At 31.9% G+C, this 25506-nt stretch overlaps 1 protein-coding gene across 11 annotated transcripts in view; it reads left to right on the top strand.

Moving 5' to 3' along the window:
- The window catches only part of ZNF280D (zinc finger protein 280D), a 105024-nt gene that overhangs the window by 35202 nt on the left and 44316 nt on the right, over positions 1-25506 (top strand). For all 11 annotated transcript variants that reach the window (XM_074327703.2, XM_074327704.2, XM_074327700.2 and 8 more), the window contains 8 exons: positions 381-498; positions 4643-4813; positions 5009-5118; positions 11842-12065; positions 15286-15443; positions 16220-16320; positions 17330-17476; positions 23618-23752. In XM_074327703.2, coding sequence (XP_074183804.2) covers positions 381-498; positions 4643-4813; positions 5009-5118; positions 11842-12065; positions 15286-15443; positions 16220-16320; positions 17330-17476; positions 23618-23752 — 1164 coding nt within the window. The remainder of the gene's footprint in view (positions 1-380; positions 499-4642; positions 4814-5008; positions 5119-11841; positions 12066-15285; positions 15444-16219; positions 16321-17329; positions 17477-23617; positions 23753-25506) is intronic.

The following is a 25506-nucleotide window of genomic DNA, read 5'->3' as shown; positions in this document are numbered from 1 at the left end:
CTTTTTTTGGAGTTATCTTTGCTCATTGATGGAAATAGTGAATTTTTAGTAGCCCTCTAAAATATATCAATCTTGTTTATTTAAAATGGGTTTATATGTTTCTTTCACCTTGAAAATAATCAGATTAGAATTGGCCCCCATTTTAATTAGTTAGTCAGGAGTAAGCCAGCTCTAAGTTTGCTTTCAGGTTTAGTAGAAGTTAATTTTGGCAGATAGTAATAATTACCTTTGTGTTTTATAACTTATTAGTAATTGAGTCATCAAAGGTTATCTTTATAATATTTGCATACAGTGAAATTTGCTATTATAAAAGTTGATGAAAAAATAATTATAACTATGTTAAATAAATGTAATATTCTTCCTTTGAAATATTTTAACAGGGTTATATAATGAACTCATCACGAGTTGCATCTAGTAATTCTTCAGAGTTACTGTTTGACTTGACCCAGGATACAGGATTATCACATTACCAACGGGGACCAACACTTTCTATAGCAGGTTGGTTTTAGTACTGTTTCAAAAAATTTTAATAAAAGAAACTTGATGATTATGCATATGGAATTGACTTTCTGTTTTAAAGTCCATGCCTTCATGTTAAATTTTTCATATATTGTAAGGTGGAATGGCTCTAATCTTGAATGCCTTTCTTGGATAATTTTAAATGAAATTTAATAGTAGAATATTTTATTTTTTTCTGTTAATTAAGTGGGTTAACCAACTTTGAGATTATTCTCTCTTGGACTAAACATGGGCTGAAAAATTGAGAAATCATTTCTGTAAGTTAGAGAAGTCCTCTGATACCCAAAGTACTCTGTTAAAAGAAGCATTAATTTGTCTCTATGCTTAGTAGTGTGAAAAAGTATTAATATATGATTGTAGTTGATTACTTAATTAGGTTAGTTTCTATTCAATAAATGATTTACATATGATAGTTAAGTATGATTATAGAGCGCTATTATAAAGTGGCTTCAGTAAATTTGTATATAGTCAGTACTCAGAAAATGCCCATTAGAGGAATAATGAAATTTCCCTATTGAAGAAAAGTTAAAGTTCTTTGTGTTATAGCAAATTTCTTTATTAACCTAAAATAAATTAGTATGCTATGAAAGAATTTTATCTAATTGAAAATGCCCTGTAATCAAGACAGTTATATTTTATATATTAGTAATTTTGATGTATTTCAAATATTTGACTAAATAGAGACACAAAATATTTGTCGTAATTTATAGATTATTTTCTAACAAATGAGTATGGAGAATTTACTAAGCTCACCCCCAATTTTTTAATAGTAATATTAATGCCTAAAATATTTTTCTATTTAGATAATGTTTAGTTGAAATTCACTTCTTTCGGTGATTTTTAGCTACTTGTAAAAAATCTAGTTTTTAAAATAGGTAAAGAACCAAGAGAAACAAGGAGAAAACATAGTTGTCTTAAGTCTGGTTTTACAAAACACATGGACTTTATTCATAGAAAAAGTCTGAATTCTTGAAACTTTTTGGAGTAAGGACAGTGACTCCTACTCTGTCTCTAAATTTTTTACTGCAGAGAGAGACTTCAGCATGAGAGGTAAGTAGAATGATTTACAAAATGTAGATTTGAACTGTTATTCTTAAGGTTTTTGTGGTCTTTACCAAGTCTTTACACTTCAGTGTTTTCATGTTATTAAAATGGAGATTTTATTTTTCTTATACAATGCATTCATTCTCCACACTTGGAATCAGCCATTTGGAGATACAATTTTAATTCTTGCTCTACTTTAGTCAGGGATTTTTGAGGTCCAAATAAGATAAAATGTGAAAATGCCTCATGAGCTTTCAAGGACTTGACAACAAACAGTTATGATGAAAGATAATGTGATATGTGGTCAGTAGCATACTTAACCAACCACTGTCAAGTGATCACAGATGTTTGGAGATTAGATTTGAGCTTGATCTTGAATGAAAATAGGATTTTTACTAGCCAATGTAGGAAACAACACAAGCCAAAGACAACGGAGTTAAATAAGTTAAAGTGTCAGAATTTAAAACTCATAAATGCAGAGTGATTTTATTTTTCATGTTAAAAAGAATTCTTATAGTAAAACAGTTTATTTCTATTGTCCAGCCTGTTATATAAGGTGTGATCCGACAATACAGTGAATGTTTAAATAAAAAAAAGAAATTTATTACAGTAAAAACACATTGCCATTAATCCTCCTCAAAATACTCTCCTTCACTTCAAACACACTTACCATATCGTTCTTGCCATTTTCTGAAGCAGTTCTGGAAGCCCTCTTTTGTGAGTGTCTTTAGTTGAGCTGTCATGGCTGCCTTGATGTGCTGAATCATCATGACTTTGAGGAAGAGCCAGAAGTCACACGGTGCCAGATTCGGTGAATAAGGTGGATGAGGACACACCATAATGTTTTTATTTGACAGAAATTGCCATACCAGAAGCAATGTGTGACATGGAGCCTTTCTGTTTTGATCACAGAATGTTAATGCTGCTGCTCAGTGCCATCCAACAGAAAAAGGCAGGGATCCTCAATATGGGAAGTGGCATGTCAAACCTTAGTAACAGTGTGACAAGTTTCAACTTTTTTGGTGCAGTCAGTCGGGTGTGAACTATGGTTGAGGGAAGGTGTGTTTTAAAGTGTGCCGTAAGTCATGGATCACAAACATCGCATTAACATGAAATGGGCAAACAGTTTCATCCTCCATCATGACCACACCCTGTGTCACACATTGCTTTTGGTATATGGAAATTTCTGTCAAATGAAAACATTAGGGTGTGTCCTCATCCACCATATTCACCGGATCTGGCACTGTGCAACTTCTGGCTCTTCTCCAAAGTCAAAATGATTCAGGACATCGAGACAGCCACGACAATGCAACTAAAGACACTCACGAAAGAGGACATCAAGAACTGCTTAGAAAGTGTCAAGAACGATGGGAGAAGTGTGTTTGAAGCGAGGTGGAGTATTTTGTGAGGGATTAATGGCAATGTGTATTTTACTGTAATATTTTTTTTTTTTATAAGTTAAGCATTCACCATATTTTTTGATCACACCTTATGTTATGTCATCGATGCTTAATCCAAAATACCAGTAGTCATTGTTTTTTCATGTAACCTGAGCATCTCAGAAGAATGCTACTGTAATTACACAAAATCTTTCCCAAGTACCCATAGGATAGCCATTTGTAATCATATGCTTTGAAGATGGAAAAAAAAATTTTTTTGTGTTATCTCAAAGGATGAAACAGAGAAGCCAACATGTAATGCTCTTATTTTTTCTGGCATGTTTCCCCTAATTAAAAAGCTGACAGATTAATCTATTAGAATAATTTTTTTTCCTCTGAAGTAAATTAAGATGCAAAATATTTTTTTAGTAATGATAATAGCCGTCATCTATTATTGAATGCTTTCTGTGTGTCAGATGGTTTGAGTGCTTTAAGTACACTTATCTTATTTGATCTTAAAACAGCTGTATAAAACAAGGTATAATAATTCTTATTTTACAAAAGAGGAAACTGAGGCTGTGAAAAGTTAATTAAATAAGCCAAGAACACATAGCTAGTCAGTGACAGACCCTGGATTGAACTTAATCATGTTTGACGACTTATATTTCTAATATATTTACTTTATTGGTTCTAGTTTTAATGTATTGATTCTAGTTTTAAGTTGGGAGCATAAACTATGATGTCCAGGTTTAGAATCCGTATTACCAAGTACAGTTGTGTGTTATTTTCAAAAAGGACTTTTGCCTGGCCTGATTATAGCCTAAGGATCTCCATTTCTCTTGCTAATGCTGTGAATAAGACTAAAATCCTTTAGCTTTAAGGTGATGGTTTTCAAACTAATAACTCTCTTTTAGGAATGATTTCTCTGTACAACCAAAATTTTATGGAACAGTCTAATAAATAAAATATAAAAGGACAGTTTCTTTGTCAGACATGCTCAGTATATTCCCTAAGAGGAGCGCATAATGCTCTGGGTAATCTAATTTGAAAATCATTGTACTTATTCCTTCCATTATGAGCACTTTTGTAATGAATGAATGAGGTATTATCATTCAAGATTACTTTTTTCACTTTGTACATAGGAATAAATGGATATTATCTTAAGTTATAATACTATAACTTAAGTCCATGAGTAGACCACCTTAGGTGGAAAAGTTAGGTGGAAAAAGAACTAACTTTCCATTAAACATTTTAAGTTATTAAATAAAAAGCTTCTAAAGGCTCTTTCTGAATTTTTAGAATAATTTTTTTTTTCTTTAACAAACTATGTGTTAACCATTTAAAGATAATTCATTTATAGGAACTTAGTTCAGAGTAGTCTCCGTGCTCTATTTTTTTAGTTTTTACTTTTTTTGTTTGGGATATTTTGGTCTGGCTTCTTCATAGTAGCTGTTTACATATTTATTTGAAGCCATAAAAGATTATTTTTAAATTATTTGAATATATGTAGTCCATAATATATATTCATACAATGTTTCTACATCTTCCAACTTGATAATTATCAATTTTTAACATTATTGTCATCTATATGATGTAATTCAATTATATTACCTTTAATTCAGCTCCAAAGTATTTTTACTTAGTTATAAACAATATTCTAAAGTTTAAAATTTTTTTTCCCACTATTTAAATTATTGTAGGTATGAATGAAAGTTCGTTTTTGTCAAAACGTCCTTCTACTTCTGAAGTAAACAGTATTAATCCAAAAAAGCCTAAGCCCAGTGAAGGTATTTCTGGAACAAATTCCTCAGCTGTATTTCCTTCAGTTAAATCTCTTTCAGTGATATCTCCGCAGGCTGTGTCATCAACAGGTAAATATGAAAATGGCATATGAAAAAGAAATTATGTTTTTTTAAGTGCCTCTAATCTGCCATCTTGACTTCATCTCAAGAAATTATGTTTTTATACATAAATTTTAGAAATTGTAGTAAATTTACAAACTATTAGTGGTTATTTAAGGTTAAAACGTTTTGAATTTTGAATCATATGTTTTGAATTTATTTTAGGTACAAATACCTCATCAAATCAATCTAAAAATGGAACACCTTTTCCAAGAGCTTGTCCAAAGTGCAATATTCATTTCAATCTTTTAGATCCTTTGAAAAATCACATGAAGGTAAAACTTTCTGAAAATTCAATTTTAAAAATGCTTGCAAATCCCTAAAAATATTGATTGATTTTTAGTAAATAATGGTTTGTTCAGCTATTTAGATAAGAAATCTCATATATTTATTTAATGTATTTTTGAATTTTTATTAGCGTTTATTTGAGCCAAAATGACAACATATGCCTGGGAACAAGATCTCAAATGCGCTTTATATTATTAGTATTTCCATGTAACAGGTTAAAATTTGTATTCATAATGAGTATCTTCATATAAGATTTTAAAATTCCTTCTGAATCATCAAATTAAAAAAATTAAATTCATATGCATTATAATGTATGCTTATTGTATTCTAATTTTAAATGAAAATAACACATTAATCAGAATATTTCATTCATTAGCTTATGCTATACTTTAAACTTCTTAGAAAACAGGCATTTTATTTTGTGTTTATTATTTCATATAACTTAATAGTTTCTTTAGTTATCCTATTTTTGTGTCCATGCTAACATGTATATGTCACAATACACAATGTAAATCTGAGTTTCCATTTAATTTTTAACACTCAGACATAAACTACAAATGATGGAATGATTCATATGAAAAAATTATTTTAACTCAGTCCAGATATAGTTTGTATGATTGTTATGAAGTAATTGAGCTTTTTATTAGTACAGGAAGCTCTTGAAATTAGATTTTAAGAAATTTTCAAAGTACAAATGACATATGAGGTTTAAGTAACATTTTACTTAAAATATTTTAGTAGATATTACAGTACATATTCTGCTGTGTCTGTATAGATAGCCTGTATTCTCCTTACATGCCCAGTATAAATGGCACAAAGGGGATTAAAGAGAAGAAAAAAGGTAGTGTAGATTATATGAAGAAAAGAAGGAAGGAAAAGGGTGAAATGGCTAAGAAATAATTAAGGAAAAATTGTTGCTCACTACAGAAATTGACATATTTTTATTGAAATTGAACATTTTACCAAAAGAATAGGAAAAAAGGGAACTATTTCAGAATTTTAAATATAATCTATTCATGTACACAACTGTATTTGGTCTATTAGTACTTCCAGCTCTCAGGCAAAAGTGCTTTGTTCTTATATGAGAATTAATCTGTAAAAGTGCTTTTAATTTTCCTATCTATGTAGTGTTTTCATGAGATTTCGTTGTGTTTTGTGTTTTGGATGGAGAGAAAAAAGAAAGGGCTAAATTATTTAGTTATCTTTGTTTAATTATTTAAGTAGGTAACACAGTCATTCAAAATAAAGAAGTTTTATAAAGGCATACAAATGAAAAATCTTACACTTTCTTATGTGCCTGGTTACCCGTATGACTCAAAGAAAATCATTTTTATTATTTTATTTTGTATCCTCCCTCATTTTCTTCTGCATGTATAGGTAAACACAAATGTTTTTATTTTCTTTCTATCTGTATGCAAGTATAGCGTATTATATGTATTTCTGTACCTAGTTAAAATTGGCAATCATTTTCCAAAATGTAGCTTTACTTCCAAAATGTATTATAACATTATTTGTGATTACTCATATTAGAAACAGCCAAAACTTCATGCAATATCCATATAATAGAACGCTATAGCAGCATTTTTAAAAAGGACGAATCTTTATAATAATATGATTGGAATATCTCTAAGACATATTATTGAACTAAGTTGAGTATAATATGAATAACTTATAATGTGTGTTTATATCATAGAGTCACCAACTGTAGGACAGGGAAGTTTAAAACTGTGTATGCTTTTTACCTTCTAGCTTATGCATTTTATATATCGGTTAAAGTTTTAGTATTATAATAATTTCCGTTTTGAAAAAATGATTTTTAGATTATTTGTAAATGATATTTTGCTGTTATAGATAAGCAGATGACTGTACCACAGAAATAATGTTTTCTTTCAATGAAGAATGTCTAAAGCATAAGTACAATATTCTACAGTAATAAGAACAATTTATTTACCTGCAATCATGTGCCAGATGGTTGCATGTACTTAAATAAGCTTTAAATACATTATTTCATTTAATGAGTAGAAAATTTCCTTAGAAAATTTTTTGAGATAGACTCTTTTTCTCTCTTTTTTTTTTATAACCAGTTAATTGGCGTAGATGGCATTCAGGCCTTTAATGGTAGAAAGCCCAAATTCTCACAAATAACTTTCTTCTTTTATGAAAAGTGTATGGGCTATTTAATGTTACATGGAAACTTGAAAATAGGTATACTGTATTTTTTTAGGGTATATAATATGATATTTATCAACCAGATCTAGCTTATTGATTACATTATGTAGATTTCTATATCTTCACTTATTTTTTTTTCTACTTGATATGTCATGGATTGAGAAATACCACATCTCAGTCCACATCTGTGATTACTAGTATTTTCATGGATACATTGTACTTCTGCTTTAAGATTGTTATGGATGTTTGCAATATACATGAATCTAACTCTTATAACTGTATTGTGAATGCATCCTTCAGCATTTTTATAAAATGTCCTTTTTGTCTTAATTTTTAATGCCTTTTAGGTTCACAACCCTTATTTTCTTATGGTTTCCATTTGCCTGATCTATTTGTTAATCACTTTATTTTCAAGCCTTCTGTATCGCTTTGTTTTAAATATGCGCCTTGCTTTCAGCAGAATTGTTTTTCTTTTGTGATCCTATATGAAAATCTCTTTTGTTTTAGTAGTTGAGTTAAATTTGTTTATATTCATTGATACGGTAGATTTATCTGGTCTTGGTTCTGTGGCAATTTTTTGTTGTCTTATTCTTTTTAAGTATCTTTCACTGTGTGCTTGCTTTGTATGTTATGTAGTTTGGATTTTTAGAAAAGTCATTTTTGTTCTCCTATTTATCCTCATAATTTTAATGTTAATATAATTCCAATAGTCGTCTGTTCCTTTGGCCATTCTCTACTATTAATGTTCAAAGTACCATTAAATTTCCTATCCTTATCCCATCAATCCTTAATCTTCTCTCCTTCCTAATTTTGGTCAATATTATCTTTCTGAGTGTTTATTTATCTTTGTACTATTTACAACACTTATACCTATACTACTTTATTTGGTAATACAATTGTAAATATTCTATAAATTTGTTTTGCTTTTTTTGGGGGGGAAAGGGGGCGAATGTTGTCCAGTGTGTATTCCACGTCCTTTATCTATCATATGTGTCATTATCTTTATCATTCTTTTAACTCTTTTTTTTCTTTAAACTTTATTGGCTTTTCTCATTACTGGCCTCTATGTCGTTTATTTTATTTTCCAATGTCTGGTCACCACTATATTTTATTCTAATCTATCTTTATCTCTCTGATTTGATTTTTCCCTCTACTTTTCCCCTTGATTTTGCCATCTTTTTTATGTCATCTTTTTGTCTCTCCATCTCCTTTTGCTTTATAATCTTCCAAGTAGACACAATTGCTTCATTAAGTTTTTAAAAATTGTGGCAAAGATTTTGGCCTATTATCATTAGCATGCTTCTGCTCCATAGTTTTTTGGTCAGAATTATACATTTTCCTGCTTTTTATCTTAAAGTATTTTTGTTTAGATATAAGTTCCTATCATATTGAACAAGTTGAATTTTCTTAGGCTAGTTGTTTGGTATGAGGCTTCTTTTTGAAAGCATGGGTTGACAGTATAATCTCAGAGTTTACTAGCTGGTCTGCATATACAGCTCTTTGCTGGACAGAAGGCTTCTTGCAAGTGTGACTTCTGTGTCTGATTTTATACGTAGCCTTGCTTTTTCTGCTTCTCTGTACCAAATGAGGTCTGGGGGACTTCTGCGATCCTTCTTTCCCGAGCTTCTGTACCTTTTTTTGCAAACAAAGGATGTATAGCTTTGTACTTCAGTATGTGTCTTTCATCTTTGGAATGTGTATTTTTGCTGATACTTTCTAAGATATGTTAACACTGGATCCTTTTGACTTCTCTGATCTAGTTCCAATTACATGTCTTCTGTCTAATCTTTGCTGCTTTGGATAGTGCTTTCATATGCTGTGGAGTCTGGATTTTATCGGGTTCTTAGATTCAATGAAAATAAAATATTTAGAATTTGGTTGTTATGATTTTGGGTGAATCCCAGAAGAAGGAAGGGAAAATGTTGACTTATAGAGGATGATCCTATGGGAAGTTCTATTTTACTATTTAAAAAAGACAGCAACTTTTTTGCTCTTTAAAAAATCCTACCTAAATTTTTAGGTAACTAACTAACAGAACATGGTCTACTGGGAGGAATGAAGATGAGAATGGTGTTTAGATCTTGTCTGCTACTTGTCAAATTTACAGTATATGGCATTAAACTATTCAATATTGCAGAATGGCTAACCCAAGAAAATAAGGGATAAATTGGGGGTTATAGTGAAGAGCTAGAACCAAAAGGATAATAGGACTGAATAAAAGATGACCAGTTGATCTTGGAACATAGTTTAGTCATGCCATTGATAACCTACCCTGTCCTCCTATAAAACAAATCTAAGCCTATTTCTCTCTTAAATTGCTTTCTTGCCTTTTGGATATTTTCTTTCGGATAGTTTGCTGTCCTCTCAGATATTAAATCTCCCAACCTAGTTCAATTCACCTTATTGTCCATTCGTGGTTGTCAGTGGTTTATCATTCAGCTATTTTATAGGTATCTGAAACCTTGTTTAGAAGATACTGTGAATATATGTCTATTTTTAAAAAGCTGGTCCTAACTTTTCTTTAAAAAAAAGAAGAAAATGGGAGAAAGCAAGCATTTGATCATTTGTTATGTGCATCATAGTTTATGGGCATTTAGGGTAACTTTAACTTTGTACATGTACCAAATTAGACATTTATAAAGAATATAAACCTTATAGTACACTCTAATATAGGTTACTTAAATTATTTTGTAGACTTTAGAAAACAATCAAGTCTCAACTATGATGCAGCATAATTTATGCAGTCTGAAAGCCAGAAACAATGTTTGAGTATATAAGATTATTCACATTTCTAATTAAGGAAACTATTCTATATTACATCATTTTTGTTCATTATGATTTTTTCCCATTGTTGTTTGAAATCATCTCTGTTGTAAAACTGTAGATAAGGTGAGGAGTTTGTCTATCAAACTGATGCTACTGATAACATCATTTGCAGTAAAACATACATATTGAGTAGTTTTTCTCATAATGCTGGTGGATTTACTCTGATCCATCTTTTTCTTCATTTATCCTTAAAGTCAAAACCAGCATATTTTAGAAGAAACTTAGCTTGGTAAAAGTCCATAGAAATAGTCTGAATTCCCTAAGTTTGAGCTCTTAAATATTGTATGTATCTCAGGAAGAATTCAGAAACAAATATAGAAAAACTTTTCTCATTTTCCTCTTTTTGTTGTGGTTTCATTTCAACTGTACTTATTCATAGTGATAGACTATAGAGGATCATATTGTATTAAAGAACTAATGTATATAGTTTATGGGTACAACCTTAACTCCTAAACACAAATTTTGTCACTTCATGTCGGTCCATTTTATTCAGTATTTTTCCCCCTCTCTTTTGGGTCTATTTTAGATTTTGTGGGGGTTTTGTTTGTTTGTTTGTTTTGTTTTGTTTTTTTAATAGGTTACAAAATCGACAAGTGAACAAAATAAGTGCAAGTGAAGGAAATTGTATAGGTCTGTCTTGGATAAAGGCCCATGTGACACAGAAAGTTACACCAGTGATTTAACATTTCAATGTGGCAGGAGAGGAAGTAGATGTTGTTATCTTAGAAATGGAATAGAAATTGTGTTTAGATTTTCAAATTTTCTTATGTTGCTAATAATTTACTAAATGACACATTTAGAACAAGTTTGAGTCAGTTGGTTTAAGTTGGAAAACAATTACCTGGGTGCCTTGTTAAAAAATACAGATATCTTTGGCCTCTCTTTAGACCTTGTGGTTTATTGTTCTGAAGTGGGCCCAGGAATTAGCATTTTGAAAAGCACTTGTAGTTTTTTTTTGGATTGCTCTCTGAGAAAAGCAGCCCTAGAGAGGTTGTATAACTGAAAATTATGTAAATAAATTAATTAGTTATATCTTGTTGAAAAAAAAGCTTATGTATGAAAGCATTCCACACTAAAACCAGGTTATATAACATCTTGATTTTAATCATGAGGAACTAAATTTCCCTTCAAATATTCAATTATTCTAGTTGTCAAGATGTAACTGTTGAAGTTTGCAAGGTATAACCGGTGACTCTTTTTTCCCCAGACATTTTCTAGTGCCATGTTTTGGGGAATGGCAGGTTAGCTGTGTTCAATATCCAATTCCTACCAGATGATATGAAATTTATTCTGTCACTTGATAATTAAACATATACATTATGGATATAAACTACATTTTCTTTCTATATTCTATCTTGACATGGACATCAAATGAATGATTTTTAGTTTTAGTTTAGTTAATTTAAATATTTAAATTATTATTAAAATTTTACATCTGAAAAGTAAAATTGCAAGGAAAAAGCTATTAGATCTGTAGCCAAGTCGTGGTTTCAAGGTTTTCTTTAAAAAAATTTTTGTTGTTGTTTATTAAGATACTAGATATTTATTGTTCTAGTTTTTTAAACTATGTATATACACCACAAACTTGGTGATTCTTTTCCAGATATATTACCAAGTATAGTTTTAAATGGTCTGATCTTAGGTGTAAACACAGAATCATTTTTTGGTATCGTTTTTTTAAAAGATAAATAAGGCTTCTTTTTTTTCTCTTTCAGTACTGTTGTCCAGACATGATAAATGATTTTTTGGGACTGGCTAAAACAGAGCTTTCAAGTACGGCAAATAAAAATAAGACTATTGATTCAGAGAAAGGAAAATTGATCATGTTAGTTAATGACTTTTATTATGGAAAACACGAAGGAGATGTCCAGGAAGAACAGAAGACTCACACAACCTTTAAATGCTTCAGTTGCTTGAAAATTCTTAAAAATAATATTAGGTATGTAAGTACTTATTTTTATTTCTATTTGAAAATTGAAATGCTGTTTTTACTTCTATTTGAAAATTGAAAAGATATAAATGTTGTATCTTTATCTTGCATTTTTCTGTGCCATTCTAGATTTTAACACTTTCTACTACAAACAAAGGCAGATTTTCTTGTTGAAAAGCTCGTGTCTTTTCTTGTATTTTGAGTTGACTCCAGAATCCTCTTGTATTTCTTTAAGATAACTTAAGAAAGGATGAACAGTATTTCAAATAAAGCTAAATTAACTCTTTTTCCCTATATTATCAGTGATTTAGGAATTTTCATGAGATAATTTTTATTTTTAGCTGCTTTTGAATTTTATTTTTCTTTACATCACAAGAAAAACCACTTATTTATGTTTTGTCCAACTTGATCTCCACCATACTAATCTTATTTAATGCTCAAATCTTTCAATTGATACTTACAATTTTTAGAACATTTACCTTGCAGAAAAAGTGAAGTGTGTCTGCTTTATTTTAAAATTTAACCCCTTTAAAAAAAATAGAAATTTACTTTCAGTGGAGTTTTGAAGATTTTATACATGTATGCTTTAAATTTTGGGAACTCATACCTTGGAATCTTTGAGTTACATGGCAAACTATTAGCTGTCATCCTTTAAATAAGTTAGTAGCAAGAACCAAGTAACGAGATATTGATTGATATTTTCCATTGGTTATATAGCTTTACATTTACATTAGGTAAAGTTGTTTTTCCACAATTTTATTATAATAGATTTTTAGACATTCAGCAAAGTTTTAAAAATTTTACAGTGGACACTTGTATACTATCACCTTGATTCTACCATTAACATTTTACTGTGCTTGCTTCATCATGTATTTATTCATCCTTCCTTCAACCTATTTTGTGTGTGTGTATGTGTGTGCATTTCAAAGTAAGTTGCAGACATCATTGTACCTCTCTTATGTGAGGGTGTGTGTGTGTGTCTGTATACAGACATATATGTATGCCTTTTTATGTTTACCCTTGATAAATATTATTTGTAATTAGCATTCTTAGGCACCAATAAGTTACTTCTAAACCCAGAATTTATTTTATTGTGAGTTCTTGAGTCCAAAAAGAATAAAAAAACACTGTGATACACTTTTATAGCAATTATTAATGCTTCGTTTATGGTAGTATTTTATGTAATAGTTTTCAAAATTCTTTCACATATATTATTTCATATGAGTTTTCACATTTCTTTATCTCTTCTTATCAAACTTTAACAGCCATTAATAGATAATGGCCCTCGTATTAGGTTGGTGCAAAAGTAATTGTGGTTTTTGCAATTATTTTTAACCTTTTAAACTAGTTACTTTTGTTTTTTTTAAACCGCAATTACTTTTGCACCAACCTAATAGTTTAGCAGAAAGGATATTATACTTTGTGATATAATACTGAAATGATATTACAATTGAACTCTGTCACCTATTTCCATATTCTTACCATTTTAATAATGAAATGCACCAGAAAAATTATGTTAGTAAATATGGTAAATTGCATAAATATGCACTGACTTAGTTCCTTTTTACCTAATGTTATATATATGATATTAGAAGTTATTGCAGCAACAGTTTTTGGCTTTTCCTTTAAGATTAGCCAATTTAGTATTAAACATATGGAAATAGAAAATCTCCTGTTTTGATAATGTTCCAAAAGACTAGTTACATATTTGTAGAGTATCAGAATATAAAGACATTCCAGGAATTGAGCATTTTTTGAAATACTGATTGTTTAGTAAATATAATCTTAATGAAACACTTCATAATCAAAGAAATTATATGTATGTTAAATCATATTTTACCTTAACAGTGAAAACTGGAAAAGCAAGTTGATATTTGTAGACAATGATAAGAAACTAATAGATTTAGGTTTCTACTCTCTGTTTTATCAACATATTTGATATGGTATTTTTTTTCCTACATTGAGTGTCACCAAAACACTTAGGTTTATTTTATTCTGTGAACATAATTTCAAGAAGTTTGGTTTTTGTTTCCTCATTTCCCTCTGTTGGTTGAAGTAGTATGCGCTCCTGATGGGGGCTCATATAATAATTGAGCGAAAGCATGCTAGTTAAGAAATTATTTTATATAGATATACTTTAATTGCTTAGTTGTGAGCTGAAAGTTTAATGGCTCGTGATCTTTTCTCTATATGTAAATGTTTAGCCAACACTAAGATTTTTCTATAGCTGTTTGTAGAGCTGAAGTTAAAACCCAAGGTGGACAAAAAGGCGTGCCATAACCTGTTGTAAACAGAAGTAGTGTTCTAGAGGTGTGAAAAAGAGATAAATGTTATGACCTTCATGATGATTGCTATGCAGATTGATGACATTATCACTTCATTTCAAGATTATTTCCTTTAGGGACTCAAAGTGAGTAATTGTTAATAGTTGCCCCAGTCTAAAAATTGTTATTTTGATTGAGTAACTTTACTTTCAAATTTAGCAAAAAGCTTCAGTAAGCCCTTTTAAATAGGTGTTCCCATTTATATTGCACTCTCTGCTGTTAAAGGTCATAGTTCCTGCTCATAAGAAACCTTGTAGGGAAGCTGAAATAGCAGAATGTAAAACTGAAAAATGGACATTGCCTACAAAAGGCACAGTCTGCAAGTTAAAATAAACAGCCTGTGCTAACAGTAAACCAGTATCATTAAATAAAACAAAAGGTTCTTGTAATTGTAGGCATTAAAATTGCTATTACATGCATTTAGAAACCAAGAACACAAGTAAAAATACCAGTAATTTGTCTTTTAAGCATTTGGGATTTATTAGTATATCTTCACGGCCTTAAAATATACCTCTCGTGACTCTGTAGCTGCTTTTGGTGGTAGGGTTTCCTTCCTTTCAGTAGTTTATTTAAACATGTGAATTGTATTTCATGTATGGAAAGAAAGCCTGCTGTTTTATCTTAAGAAAACTTTTTAATAATCTGAAATTAATAAGAGCAAATTAGTGATATTTCAGATTAATTAAATTAATGAATTTTTAAAATGAAGATGAAATGAAAAGATTTCCTTATCCCACTTAATGAAAGGGATTGTTTAAAGTGCACACTTTTCTAGAAGACTTTCAGGCTTTTGAGATTTTATTTTGAGTAATACATCTATATTTTAAGATTTAAATTCAGGTATTTATTTGTGAGATTTTTGTTTTTAAATCTGAATTTTTGCACCTGTTGACAATCATTTATAGATTTATGAACCACATGAAACACCATTTGGAGCTTGAGAAGCAGAGCAGTGAGAGCTGGGAAAACCACACCACCTGCCAGCACTGCTACCGTCAATTTCCCACGCCATTTCAACTGCAGTGTCACATTGAAAGTACTCACACACCCCATGAATTTTCTAGTAAGTTATGATTTCATTTAAATATTGAATGTTACTGATTTTTAACAATATTAATTCTGAGAAAAACTTAAGAAGCCCATTAGAAAAATAAGAATAAGACTTTGGAATTTGAGGGCAAATTGAAAGAGTTATGTTTTAACTAATATAAACTTTTAAATAAAATAAGTTGCAAAAATTAAAGCTCCTCTTGTAAGTAATTCATTAAGGTAAATACCATAATCTGTGTATTGTATGTGCAGAACTAAATTAGAAGCCTCAGATCATAGGTTTCAAGTATGAAATCAGCAACCTTTATTTAAATTTCAGTAAGAATGTTAACTACAATGGTAGTTAAAATCATAGATTTTGGAGCTAGATAGCTTGGGTTCAAATTCCACCTCTGCCTCTTAATAGCCATGTGATCTCAGGCAAGTTACTCAATATTTGAATAATGGGGATAATAGAAATACCTGCTTTATAATGTTGTTATGGGAATTAAGTGAGTTAATTGAAGTCAAGTGCTTAGAACACAGTTAACTATACAACTCTTCACCACCACCAATTCTAATATTGTTGCTGATATAGATGTGTAAAATGAAATATATATATGTACATATGTGTGTGTGTGTGTGTGTGTGTGTGTGTGTGTGTATCTTGGCCTCAAGAGGACACTTTTTAAAAAAAAAAATAGAGGTATAATTGACATATAAAATTATTTTCGGGTGTACAATATGATTCAATGTTTGTGTGTGTATATATCTTGAAATGGTGTAATATCTTTTTCCCCCCACTTTTAGCCATTTGCAAAATCTGTGAATTATCATTTGAAACAGAGCATATTCTTTTGCAACATATGAAGGACAATCATAAACCCGGTGAAATGCCATATATTTGCCAGGTACACACATATTTTATTGTGTACTTAGTGTTTGTTTGGTTTCTGTTGTTTTGATTATAAGATTTAATCATACTAGGTTAGGAGTTAGCAAGTTTTTTCTATAAAGGGCCAGGTATTCAGGCTTTGAGGATCATATGGTCTGTGTTGCAACTAATCACAACTCTACCATTGTAGCACAAAGACAGCCATAGATAATCAATAAATGATTGGTTGTGGCTGTGTTTCAGTAAAACTTTATTCATGGACACTGAAATTTGAATTTCATGTAATTCTCATGTGTCATGAAATATATTCTTTTATTTTTCTAACCATTTAGATAAAATTGGTTACTAAAATTAAAATTCCTCATGTAAAGAATTTATTAGTAGAAAGTTCTGTGGTATAACTCATGCATTGTATGTGGGATCAGTAAAGTTGGAATTGGCCCAGGTGCCACTGTTTGCCCACCCCTATACTGGACAAAGAAAGCCCTGTGGAAGAAAAACAAACGCGTGGACTTATCTTACCATATAGGGAAGAATGTAGGCATACAAAAGAAATATGAAATGATTTTAGATATAGAGAACCTTACCAAATGCTTTGGGACTAGTATTTTTCCAGTATTTGAAGGAATGGGAAAGCAAAATAAAAATAAATTGCCACTGCCATAGTCTGGAAGCCATTTATAATCTAAAGGAGGATGTTGTTTTATGTAGCAGAAAAAAGTTTATAGGACAAGAGGTGTCACAGAGCTTGAAAATTCAAGTCAGGATAGGGTGTGATAGATAAAAAGATCTAATAAAAAGAAGGGAATCTAGTAATATTTTGGAAAATACTCCTAAACTTTGAAAGAGACGTTTCCTTCTCAAAGATTATCTTTTGGTGCTTGTGCTACTGAGATTCTAGGTTGTGCAGACATCATAGCTGACTTAATAGTACATAATGTTCTTCTGAACAAATGACTTACCGTTGTTACTTTGTAATTGTATATCATAAATTTTCAAGTTAAACTAAACCTTTTTATTTGTAGGTTTGCAATTATAGATCATCATCATTTTCTGATGTAGAAACTCATTTTAGAACATGCCATGAAAACACTAAGAATTTGCTGTGCCCATTTTGCCTCAAAGTTATTAAAATTGCAACACCCTATATGCATCATTATATGAAGCATCAGGTGAGACTACCAGTTCTTATTTGTTCATGTTCTTTTAGTGAAAAGATAGATTACAATTTAGAACGATAGTATATTTGTTCTATAAGGAAAGCAACGTTGTTCCAAATGACACAATTAATTGGCAGTTTGTGCTGAATTACTTGTGAAACTTCCACTTCTTTTTCTTGTTTCCTTTTTGGTGATGTTTTAGCACATAAATGAAAAATCTGAAACACAGCTAGAAATAGGAAACCTAGGATTGAAGGGAAAAAGGGAAGGTAAGTGGAATATCCAAAAGATCAGATATTTCAGGGTCTAAGAGTCTGTATGAGAATGTTTTGAAGACAGTTAACAGGAGCAGGGGAAATGATGAATTTGAACTGAAAGAAAAGATTGAGGACTCATAATATTATTTTCTTCTTTCTCTTCCAACGTTATTTCTACTTTATAGCCCCCTTATTATGAGAAGACGTATTGTCATCATTGACCAGTAGTGGTCTTTTATAGCTGCCAGTGATAAAGGAAAGAGTAATGACACTTACTGCTGGATGTATGAACTCTGCCAAAGAACTATGTTTAGGTCATAACTTGTTTTGTGGATGACTTTTTTCAGTTCTGCTACATAATTTTATGCTTATACCCTTTTCTTGAATTCTGATATTTTGCTTGCCGGTTCTTTTCCTGAAGCAGTTAAACCGTCCTTTACTTGGGTTGAAAACTTTTATGCAACACTGATTCTGTTCTTCAGTGCTTGAAAGAGTTACAGTGCCGTTGCCAAACCCGGAAGTCGATAGATGTACTGAATCTGATCATATAATCAAGTTTTGACACCTTGCGAATCAGCTCATTACATTTATTTATTATTTATTAAATTGCCATTCCAGTTTATTCAGCATTGGTTGCTCACCTTGCTTTCAGTTTCAGTCATTAGATAATTATGAAATCATATTAATGGTTTTTAATTGGAAAATATCATAAAAGTAGAATTTCCCAATGAATGAATCACCTGTGATGTGACTGGGATGCTACCTATCCTTGAGAAGTTCTGGCAACACCTTCCTATTCTAGGTTTCTTTAACAGTGTTCTATCACGTGTTAATAGATGTTTACCCCCAAATTGTTACTGGTAAATAAATTTGGTAAATGCCTGGATTCACAAAATTAAAGTTTTATTTGTCTGTCTTTTCAAACAGGACTTCTCAGAGCTTTTAAAATGCTAATACCTTGTAAATCTCTAAGCAAGTGTAATATGTATTATATTATTCCTCAAACCTATTTGGCTATTGAATCCTTTATTTGCAGAATACCTATTAATGTTTCTTGAGGAACAGAGTTTGGGAAACTCTATTCTTGGCACTCACTATTTCATTTTTGGCCTTTAATTTTGAAGGGCAAAGTAAGACCGTAGTTCTATTTCATTATAGGTCTTTTCACATAATTTTTCCTGTATGCTTTACTAAGCTCCAGAGTAAGATGTAGATATGGGAAGAGTGATAATTATGAAAGAGATGTGTGGGCCCACTGTGTGGCTTATGTGATTTATAATCAGTTTTTATTACCCTGAGTTTTATATCTTAACTTGTTATAGGTGCCCAATTTTTTTTTTTTTTTTTTTTTTTTTGGTGTGGAATATCTAGAATATAGGTAGCCAGTAGTAAAGAGGGGAAAATCTATTAATAAAAGGATCATCAGGCACCCTTCAGGTCTTTACGATTTGCGTAATTATTTACAAAAGGCTAGAAAACCTTAGCTGAGCAGGATTATGAACTTGTAATTGAGATGACACATTATTAGTGTGATACTAGACAATAAGAATTGTTGACTCTGTGGTTCATTTTATTATCTCTGAAGATTTCGGTTGTAACTTTTCTTTAAGAGGTTTTATTATTAAGTCTCCAGTGATTTGTTTTAGAGCTAACAACACAGTTTGTATGACTTTTAAGATAGTGAAAGTGATTTCAGATGTATTAAATATGCTCATTAGATCTTTAATAAAAAGCAAGCAGTTAAAGATATACAATCACTTATAGCAACAGTAGGTGCTTTGTATGTATTTTGGTTAAGCCTCACAGTCATCCTAGGTACATGACGTCGGACAATTAAGTTCGTGAACTAATCCTAGAAAAAGTGCTACATACCTCATTGCTGAATATGACTATGGTCACCTTCAAAATACTCCCCTTGGGAAGCTATGCACTGATGCCAGCGCCTAGTTCACCCTTCAAAGCAATTTTGGAACTTTTTTCTGGAATGGCCATCAGAGGTGTCATCATATTACTTTTGATGTCCTGAATGTTATCAAAATATTTTCCTTTCAATATTTCTTTTATCTTTGGGTAAAGACAGAAGTCATTGGGGGCCAGATCAGGTGAGTAGGGAGGGTGTTCCAATACAGTTATTTGTTTACTGGCTAAAAACTCCCTCACAGACAGTGCTGTGTGAGCTTGTGATGCAAGAGCCATGAATTGTTGGTGAAAAGTTCAGGTCATTTAACTTTTTCATGCAGCCTTTTCAGCACTTCCAAATAGTAAACTTGGTTAACTGTCCAGTTGGTACAAATTCATAATGAATAATCCCTCTGCTATCACAAAAAGGTTAGCAACACTGTTGCAATAAGTTCATGGACTTAATTGTCAGACCTCTATTATTATTTCTAACTTATAGATAAGGAAACAAAGTTTTAGAGAAAGTAACTTGCCCATTGTTACATTACCTAATAAAACGCAGAGTTAAGATTTCACTTCAGAGCCCAACCTTTATATTACTCTACCATCGAGTCAGATTTCATATTGGTATTAGGTCTAAGGGCAGAAATTATATATAGTCAGAATTACCCTTTAATCCCTCAAGTCTCTCCAACAATGTAGTATTTTTGCCAAAAAGTTCGATTATGTCTCTGCCCTTCGAATAGATCACTGTTTCTTTTGTTGAACATCATATTATTAAAAATGTACTGTATCTTTATCACCCTTAGCACATCGAAATGCATATACACACAGGAGAGATGTTCAAGACTTTTGTCCAACTAAGGGAATAGTAGATTAACGTAGTCTGTCTCGGGGCTCTGGACAAATGTTCATTGAATGGAATGGCAGATATTTTGAATTAGTTAAATTGTACCTGCTATTCATATATACTTTCTCTATCAGTCTCTTGCTTTCTGCCTCACTATCCATTTTTTTTCAGTTTTTGTTTTAGTTTATTGGAGTGACAGTGGTCAACAAAATTACATAGGTTTCAAGTGTATAATTCTATAATACATCATCTATATATTGCTTTACGTGTTCACCACCCAGAGTGAGTACTATCCATTTGTTTAACATATTTATTGGTTGCCTTACTATGTGCGAAGGGCTGTTTTAGGTATTATATAGCAGTGAACAAAACAAAATTCGTACCGTCTGGATTTTGTATTATTGTGGAGGGAGGTAATAAGTGTATGTGTGCTTATATTTGAGTGTATATGCATGCTAGCTGGTGACAGGTACTGTGAAAGGAAATGTGGAGGACAGGGAGTGCCAAGGATTGGGGAGGGTTGGGGGTGGAGGAGTGGTTGCTGTTCTGTATATAAAGTGGTCAAAAAAGGGTCTCTTTGAAGGAAATAAAGGAGTAAGCCATGTGGAAATCTGGGAGAGGTATTGTTAACATTATATAGGCAGTGAAGTTAAGTGTATCCCTGGGGCACTCAAAGATCGGCAAAGAGGCCAGTTGTGGCTAGAACAGGGTAAACTAGTAAGAGGAATAGTAGGAGATAAGGTTGTAGCGATAAAATGTGGGCCAGTTTATGTAGAGCCTTGTAAACCAGAATCAGGACTTTGGAAAGCCATTAGAGCATTTTAAGCATGTGAAAGATCTGTCATGTCTTAAGGTTATTGGCAGCTATGGGAAGAACAGACCATGGGGAGGAAAGAAGATGACAGGCAGAAGATAGGAGGTTGTTATAGAAGCCCAGGTGAGTGGCTTGGGCCAGTATGGTAGCAGTGGTTGGAGGTAATGAAAAGTGGAAAGATTATGAAAGTTTTTGAAGGTGAAGCGGACAGGTTTTGTTAATGGGTTGGATATGGGATATGAGAGAGAGCAACCAAGTTTTTGTCTTAAGCACCTGCAAGAAAGGAGTTTTTTATATACTGTTATATGGGGAAGACTGGGGCAAGAACACATTTACAGGGACAGGGATGTGGGGGGAAATCCAGAATTCAATTTTGTCCATATTGATTTGAGATGTATATTAGACATCAGGTAGTGATGTCTGGTAAACAGTTGGATACATGGTATTTAAAGCCATGAAACTGGATGAGGTAACCAAAGGAGTGATTATAGATACAGAAAAGATTTCTGGGAACTGGATTCTGGAGGACTTTCTTTCTATCATGTTGTCTTGGTATCTGTTTCTTGGCCAGGTTTTCTCTTTTTTTTTTTCTGTTCCTTAAGCCAAGTATAAGTGAATTTGTTTAAGTTGCCTGTACCTATGATATAATACAATGCACCACATTTCTAAAATAGTCTTCAGATGTGGCTGGAATAGTAATACTAGCTCATGTATTTTTATATTACTTTGAACTTTGTAAAAAATTTATGAAATGCCTGCTGTGTGCCAGTAATGTGTGCCAGTATATTACCTTACTTGAATTTTATAAATGATTGATTGTATTTAAATGGAAATGATGGTGTATCTGGCAGATTGCAGCTTTAGAGAAAACATTCTTTTGTATTTATATATTGTTTAATTTCTATATATGTATGCACATACATACAATTTTATGTTCATATATATAATTTTTTTTTTTGGTCTTTTTAAGATTTTTTATTGGGGAAGGGGAACAGGACTTTATTGGGGAACAGTGTGCACTTTCAGGACTTTTCTCCAAGTCAAGTTGTTGTCCTTTCAGTCTTAGCTGTGGAGGGTTCTGTTCAGCTTCAAGTTGTTCTTTCAGTCTTAGTTGTGGAGGGCGCAGCTCAGCTCCAGGTCCAGTTGCTGTTGCTAGTTGCAGGGGGCACAGCCCACCATCCCCTGCGGGAGTCGAACCGGCAACCTTGTGGTTGAGAGGACATGCTCAACCAACTGAGCCATCCGGGAGCTCAACGGCAGCTCAGCTCAAGGTGCCATGTTCAATTTTAGTTGCAGGGGCGCTGCCCACCATCCCTTGCGGGAGTCGAGGAATTGAACTGGCAACCTTGTGGTTGAGAGCCCACTGGGCCATGTGGGAATCGAACCGGCAGCCTTCAGAGTTAGGAGCATGGAGCTCTAACCGCCTGAGCCACCGGGCCGGCCCCATATATATAATTTTTAAGTTAATGAGAACATATAGGTAAAGATTGTAGTCGATACTATGTAGTAAAAAAAAATACAGGCTTAGGAGTCTGGTAATGTCACTAGCTATGGAGAAATAGCTTAGGTTTTTCTTGGGTACTGCTTCGCATCTATAGAATAATGACAGGATTGGGTTTGAGGAGCAATTCAGTCAAGGTGTCTCAACCAGTGAGTAGTTTGGGAATAGTTGTTCTGGTTTATCCCTCCATGTTCAGACTGTTTAATATAGTAGCCACTAACCATGTGTGGCTATTTAAAATTAAATTAATTAAAAATTCAGTTCCTCAGTTGTACTTGGCATATTTCAGTTGCTCAATAACCATGTGACTAGTGGTATTGAACAGTGCAGCTCTAGAACATTTCCATCATTGCAGAAAGTTTTATTATATAGCACAGCTTTACATAACCATTTCTTTAACATCGTTCTTTGAAATGTCTGGTTAAATATATGAATTTCTTTTACCAACTTGTTAACCAACATGCAAGAGCAAAAATTAAAAAGAATTTACTTTTTTCTAGGATAAAAACATAGTATTGCTCATTTTCATAATATCTTGTGTCTAAATACTTTATAATTAAAGGAGCTTTCATACCACTATTGAGCGAACTTTCATTAGAACTTAATTGATACAACTTTCATGTTCAATTTCTGTATAATAACAGACATTTTTGAAACCCAAATACTAATGCAAACAGTGTTTTTAAAAAATGAAATAATACCTTGCCAATATTTATGATGAAAGATACAAAATACTATTTAAAAAATTATTTTGGTGTCATTAAAATCAGAGCAGTTTCAGGACACAGGATTTGTGATTGTAGAAATTATTTTTCCTTTTTTCTGTTTTCAGAAAAAAGGAATACATCGTTGTACAAAATGCAGACTGCAGTTTTTGACATGCAAAGAGAAAATGGATCACAAGACTCAGCATCATCGAACATTTATAAAACCTAAACAACTAGAAGGATTGCCTCCTGGAACAAAAGTGAGTTCAAATACGTTGTATTTTAATATTTTGTATGATAATAGAAATTAACTCCTGTCTGGTTTTATCTATTGAATACAATACTTTAAAAAATGGGTAATGATTTTTATTGACTCTAATTTTAGATTTTATCATTCTTATGTTTAGAAAAAACCTTCTAACCATTGTTTTTCTGTCAGTGCTGTGTGCTCTGCTAGAATGGTATTCCTTTGTAAAAAGCTCAACTGGATTAACTGTTCCCTAGATCACTGGGTTGTGTCAATATTATATAGCCTTTTTTTGAGCTATTCCAGTTGGCAGTGTATGTATCGGTTTTATCTACTAAACTATTTGAGATCAGGAATCATGTTTTATTTATCTTTGCGTCCTCAGCATCTGGTACAGTGCCTTGAATGCCATGAGTTCTTAGATACTTATTGAAGTTGTTATTACTAAGTCTACTTTCAGAGAAGCAAGCTGTGCTGCTGGATAGGATTATGTTTTAAGTGAGCAAACACATGTCTGACTGCATACTGATGATTATAATTTACTTTTCCCTTTTTGCCTTATATACCTCTGTTTTTTCTGACTTCTTTATATACAGTCAGCTCTTGAATATTTGCTCCAGTGGAGGGAAACAGAGGCATGGATAATCCAAAGTGAAATAATTCCCAAAACATTTATATTTGGCTTTGGGTTCTTACCTTTGAATGTGGGTATGTCTGTTATTTGAATTAACTGAAACAGTATAAAGCCATGCTCTGAAGACCTAGAGCAAGAGAAGCTATCCAGCATCCTTCCCTGCAGTCCATTCATTCCATGCTGGGACTAGACATGCAAAACACTAATGTAAGCAGCAGTGCAGTCCTCTCCCATATTTTCCCTTATTCATGATAATAGCAATAATAATATTAATAATAACGATACTAAATGTTTTATAGCACCTTAGGATTAGGCTTTCAGTATGCTTTTTCATAGTTTCTGTTATTTAATTCATACAGCAATCCGGTCAAGTAGACAAGGCAGGTATTTCCATTTCCGCATATTATAGATAAAGAAGTTTAAGAGGATAAGTTACTTATTCAAGGCCACATGGCTAGGAAGGAGTAGTATGAGATTTAACTTCAAGTCTTTTGATTCCTAGTTCAGTGCTTTTGTGTGATACCAAAGCACATGTTTTCATAGGACTTCCTCATAGGCTGTTCCTAATATGTATGGGGGGAGAATAGTCAAATGATTAATGAGAATGTTAGTAGGCTATTGTGTTTTCCATTGTCAACCAACTAATATAATTTCTGAATCCTAAATCATAAGCTTTATATTAGTTCTCTTTAAGGAAATTCTAAATATCATTAAACTCTCCATAAAGTATATTGAATTGATGTAACCCCTCCCATAACCTTTGTAAACATAAATTCTGCCCAATGAGGCCCTGTAAAGAGGAGATCACTTTTACTGTGGGTAATGCAGAATAAAGGGTAACGCAGGCCTCTCTAGAGGTATTTTTCAGGCTTTGAGATTTAAATTTTGACCTCTATGTATGTGAATTTTTGTAGTTATATTAGAGCATAAAAATAGCTATGTATGGAATGTGCTCTTTTAATATTCATGCAATTTGCATTAACTCCTAATTATCCATTAATAACTGTTAACATATAACTGATAATCAACACAAAAATGTAATACTAAAAGTAAATGAATATCAAAATTGATTTCATTTAAACATTTAAAATAAATGGAAGACTTATCCAGTTATAGTTTATATTTGCTCTTTT

The sequence above is a fragment of the Rhinolophus sinicus genome, chromosome 3 (genome assembly GCF_057876585.1).
Source record: "Rhinolophus sinicus isolate RSI-liver-muscle chromosome 3, RSI-T2T, whole genome shotgun sequence".
In the NCBI taxonomy this organism is placed as follows: Eukaryota; Metazoa; Chordata; class Mammalia; order Chiroptera; family Rhinolophidae; genus Rhinolophus; species Rhinolophus sinicus.
Note: the sequence above shows the minus strand (reverse complement) of the source record. Positions and strands in the feature narration are given on the sequence as shown.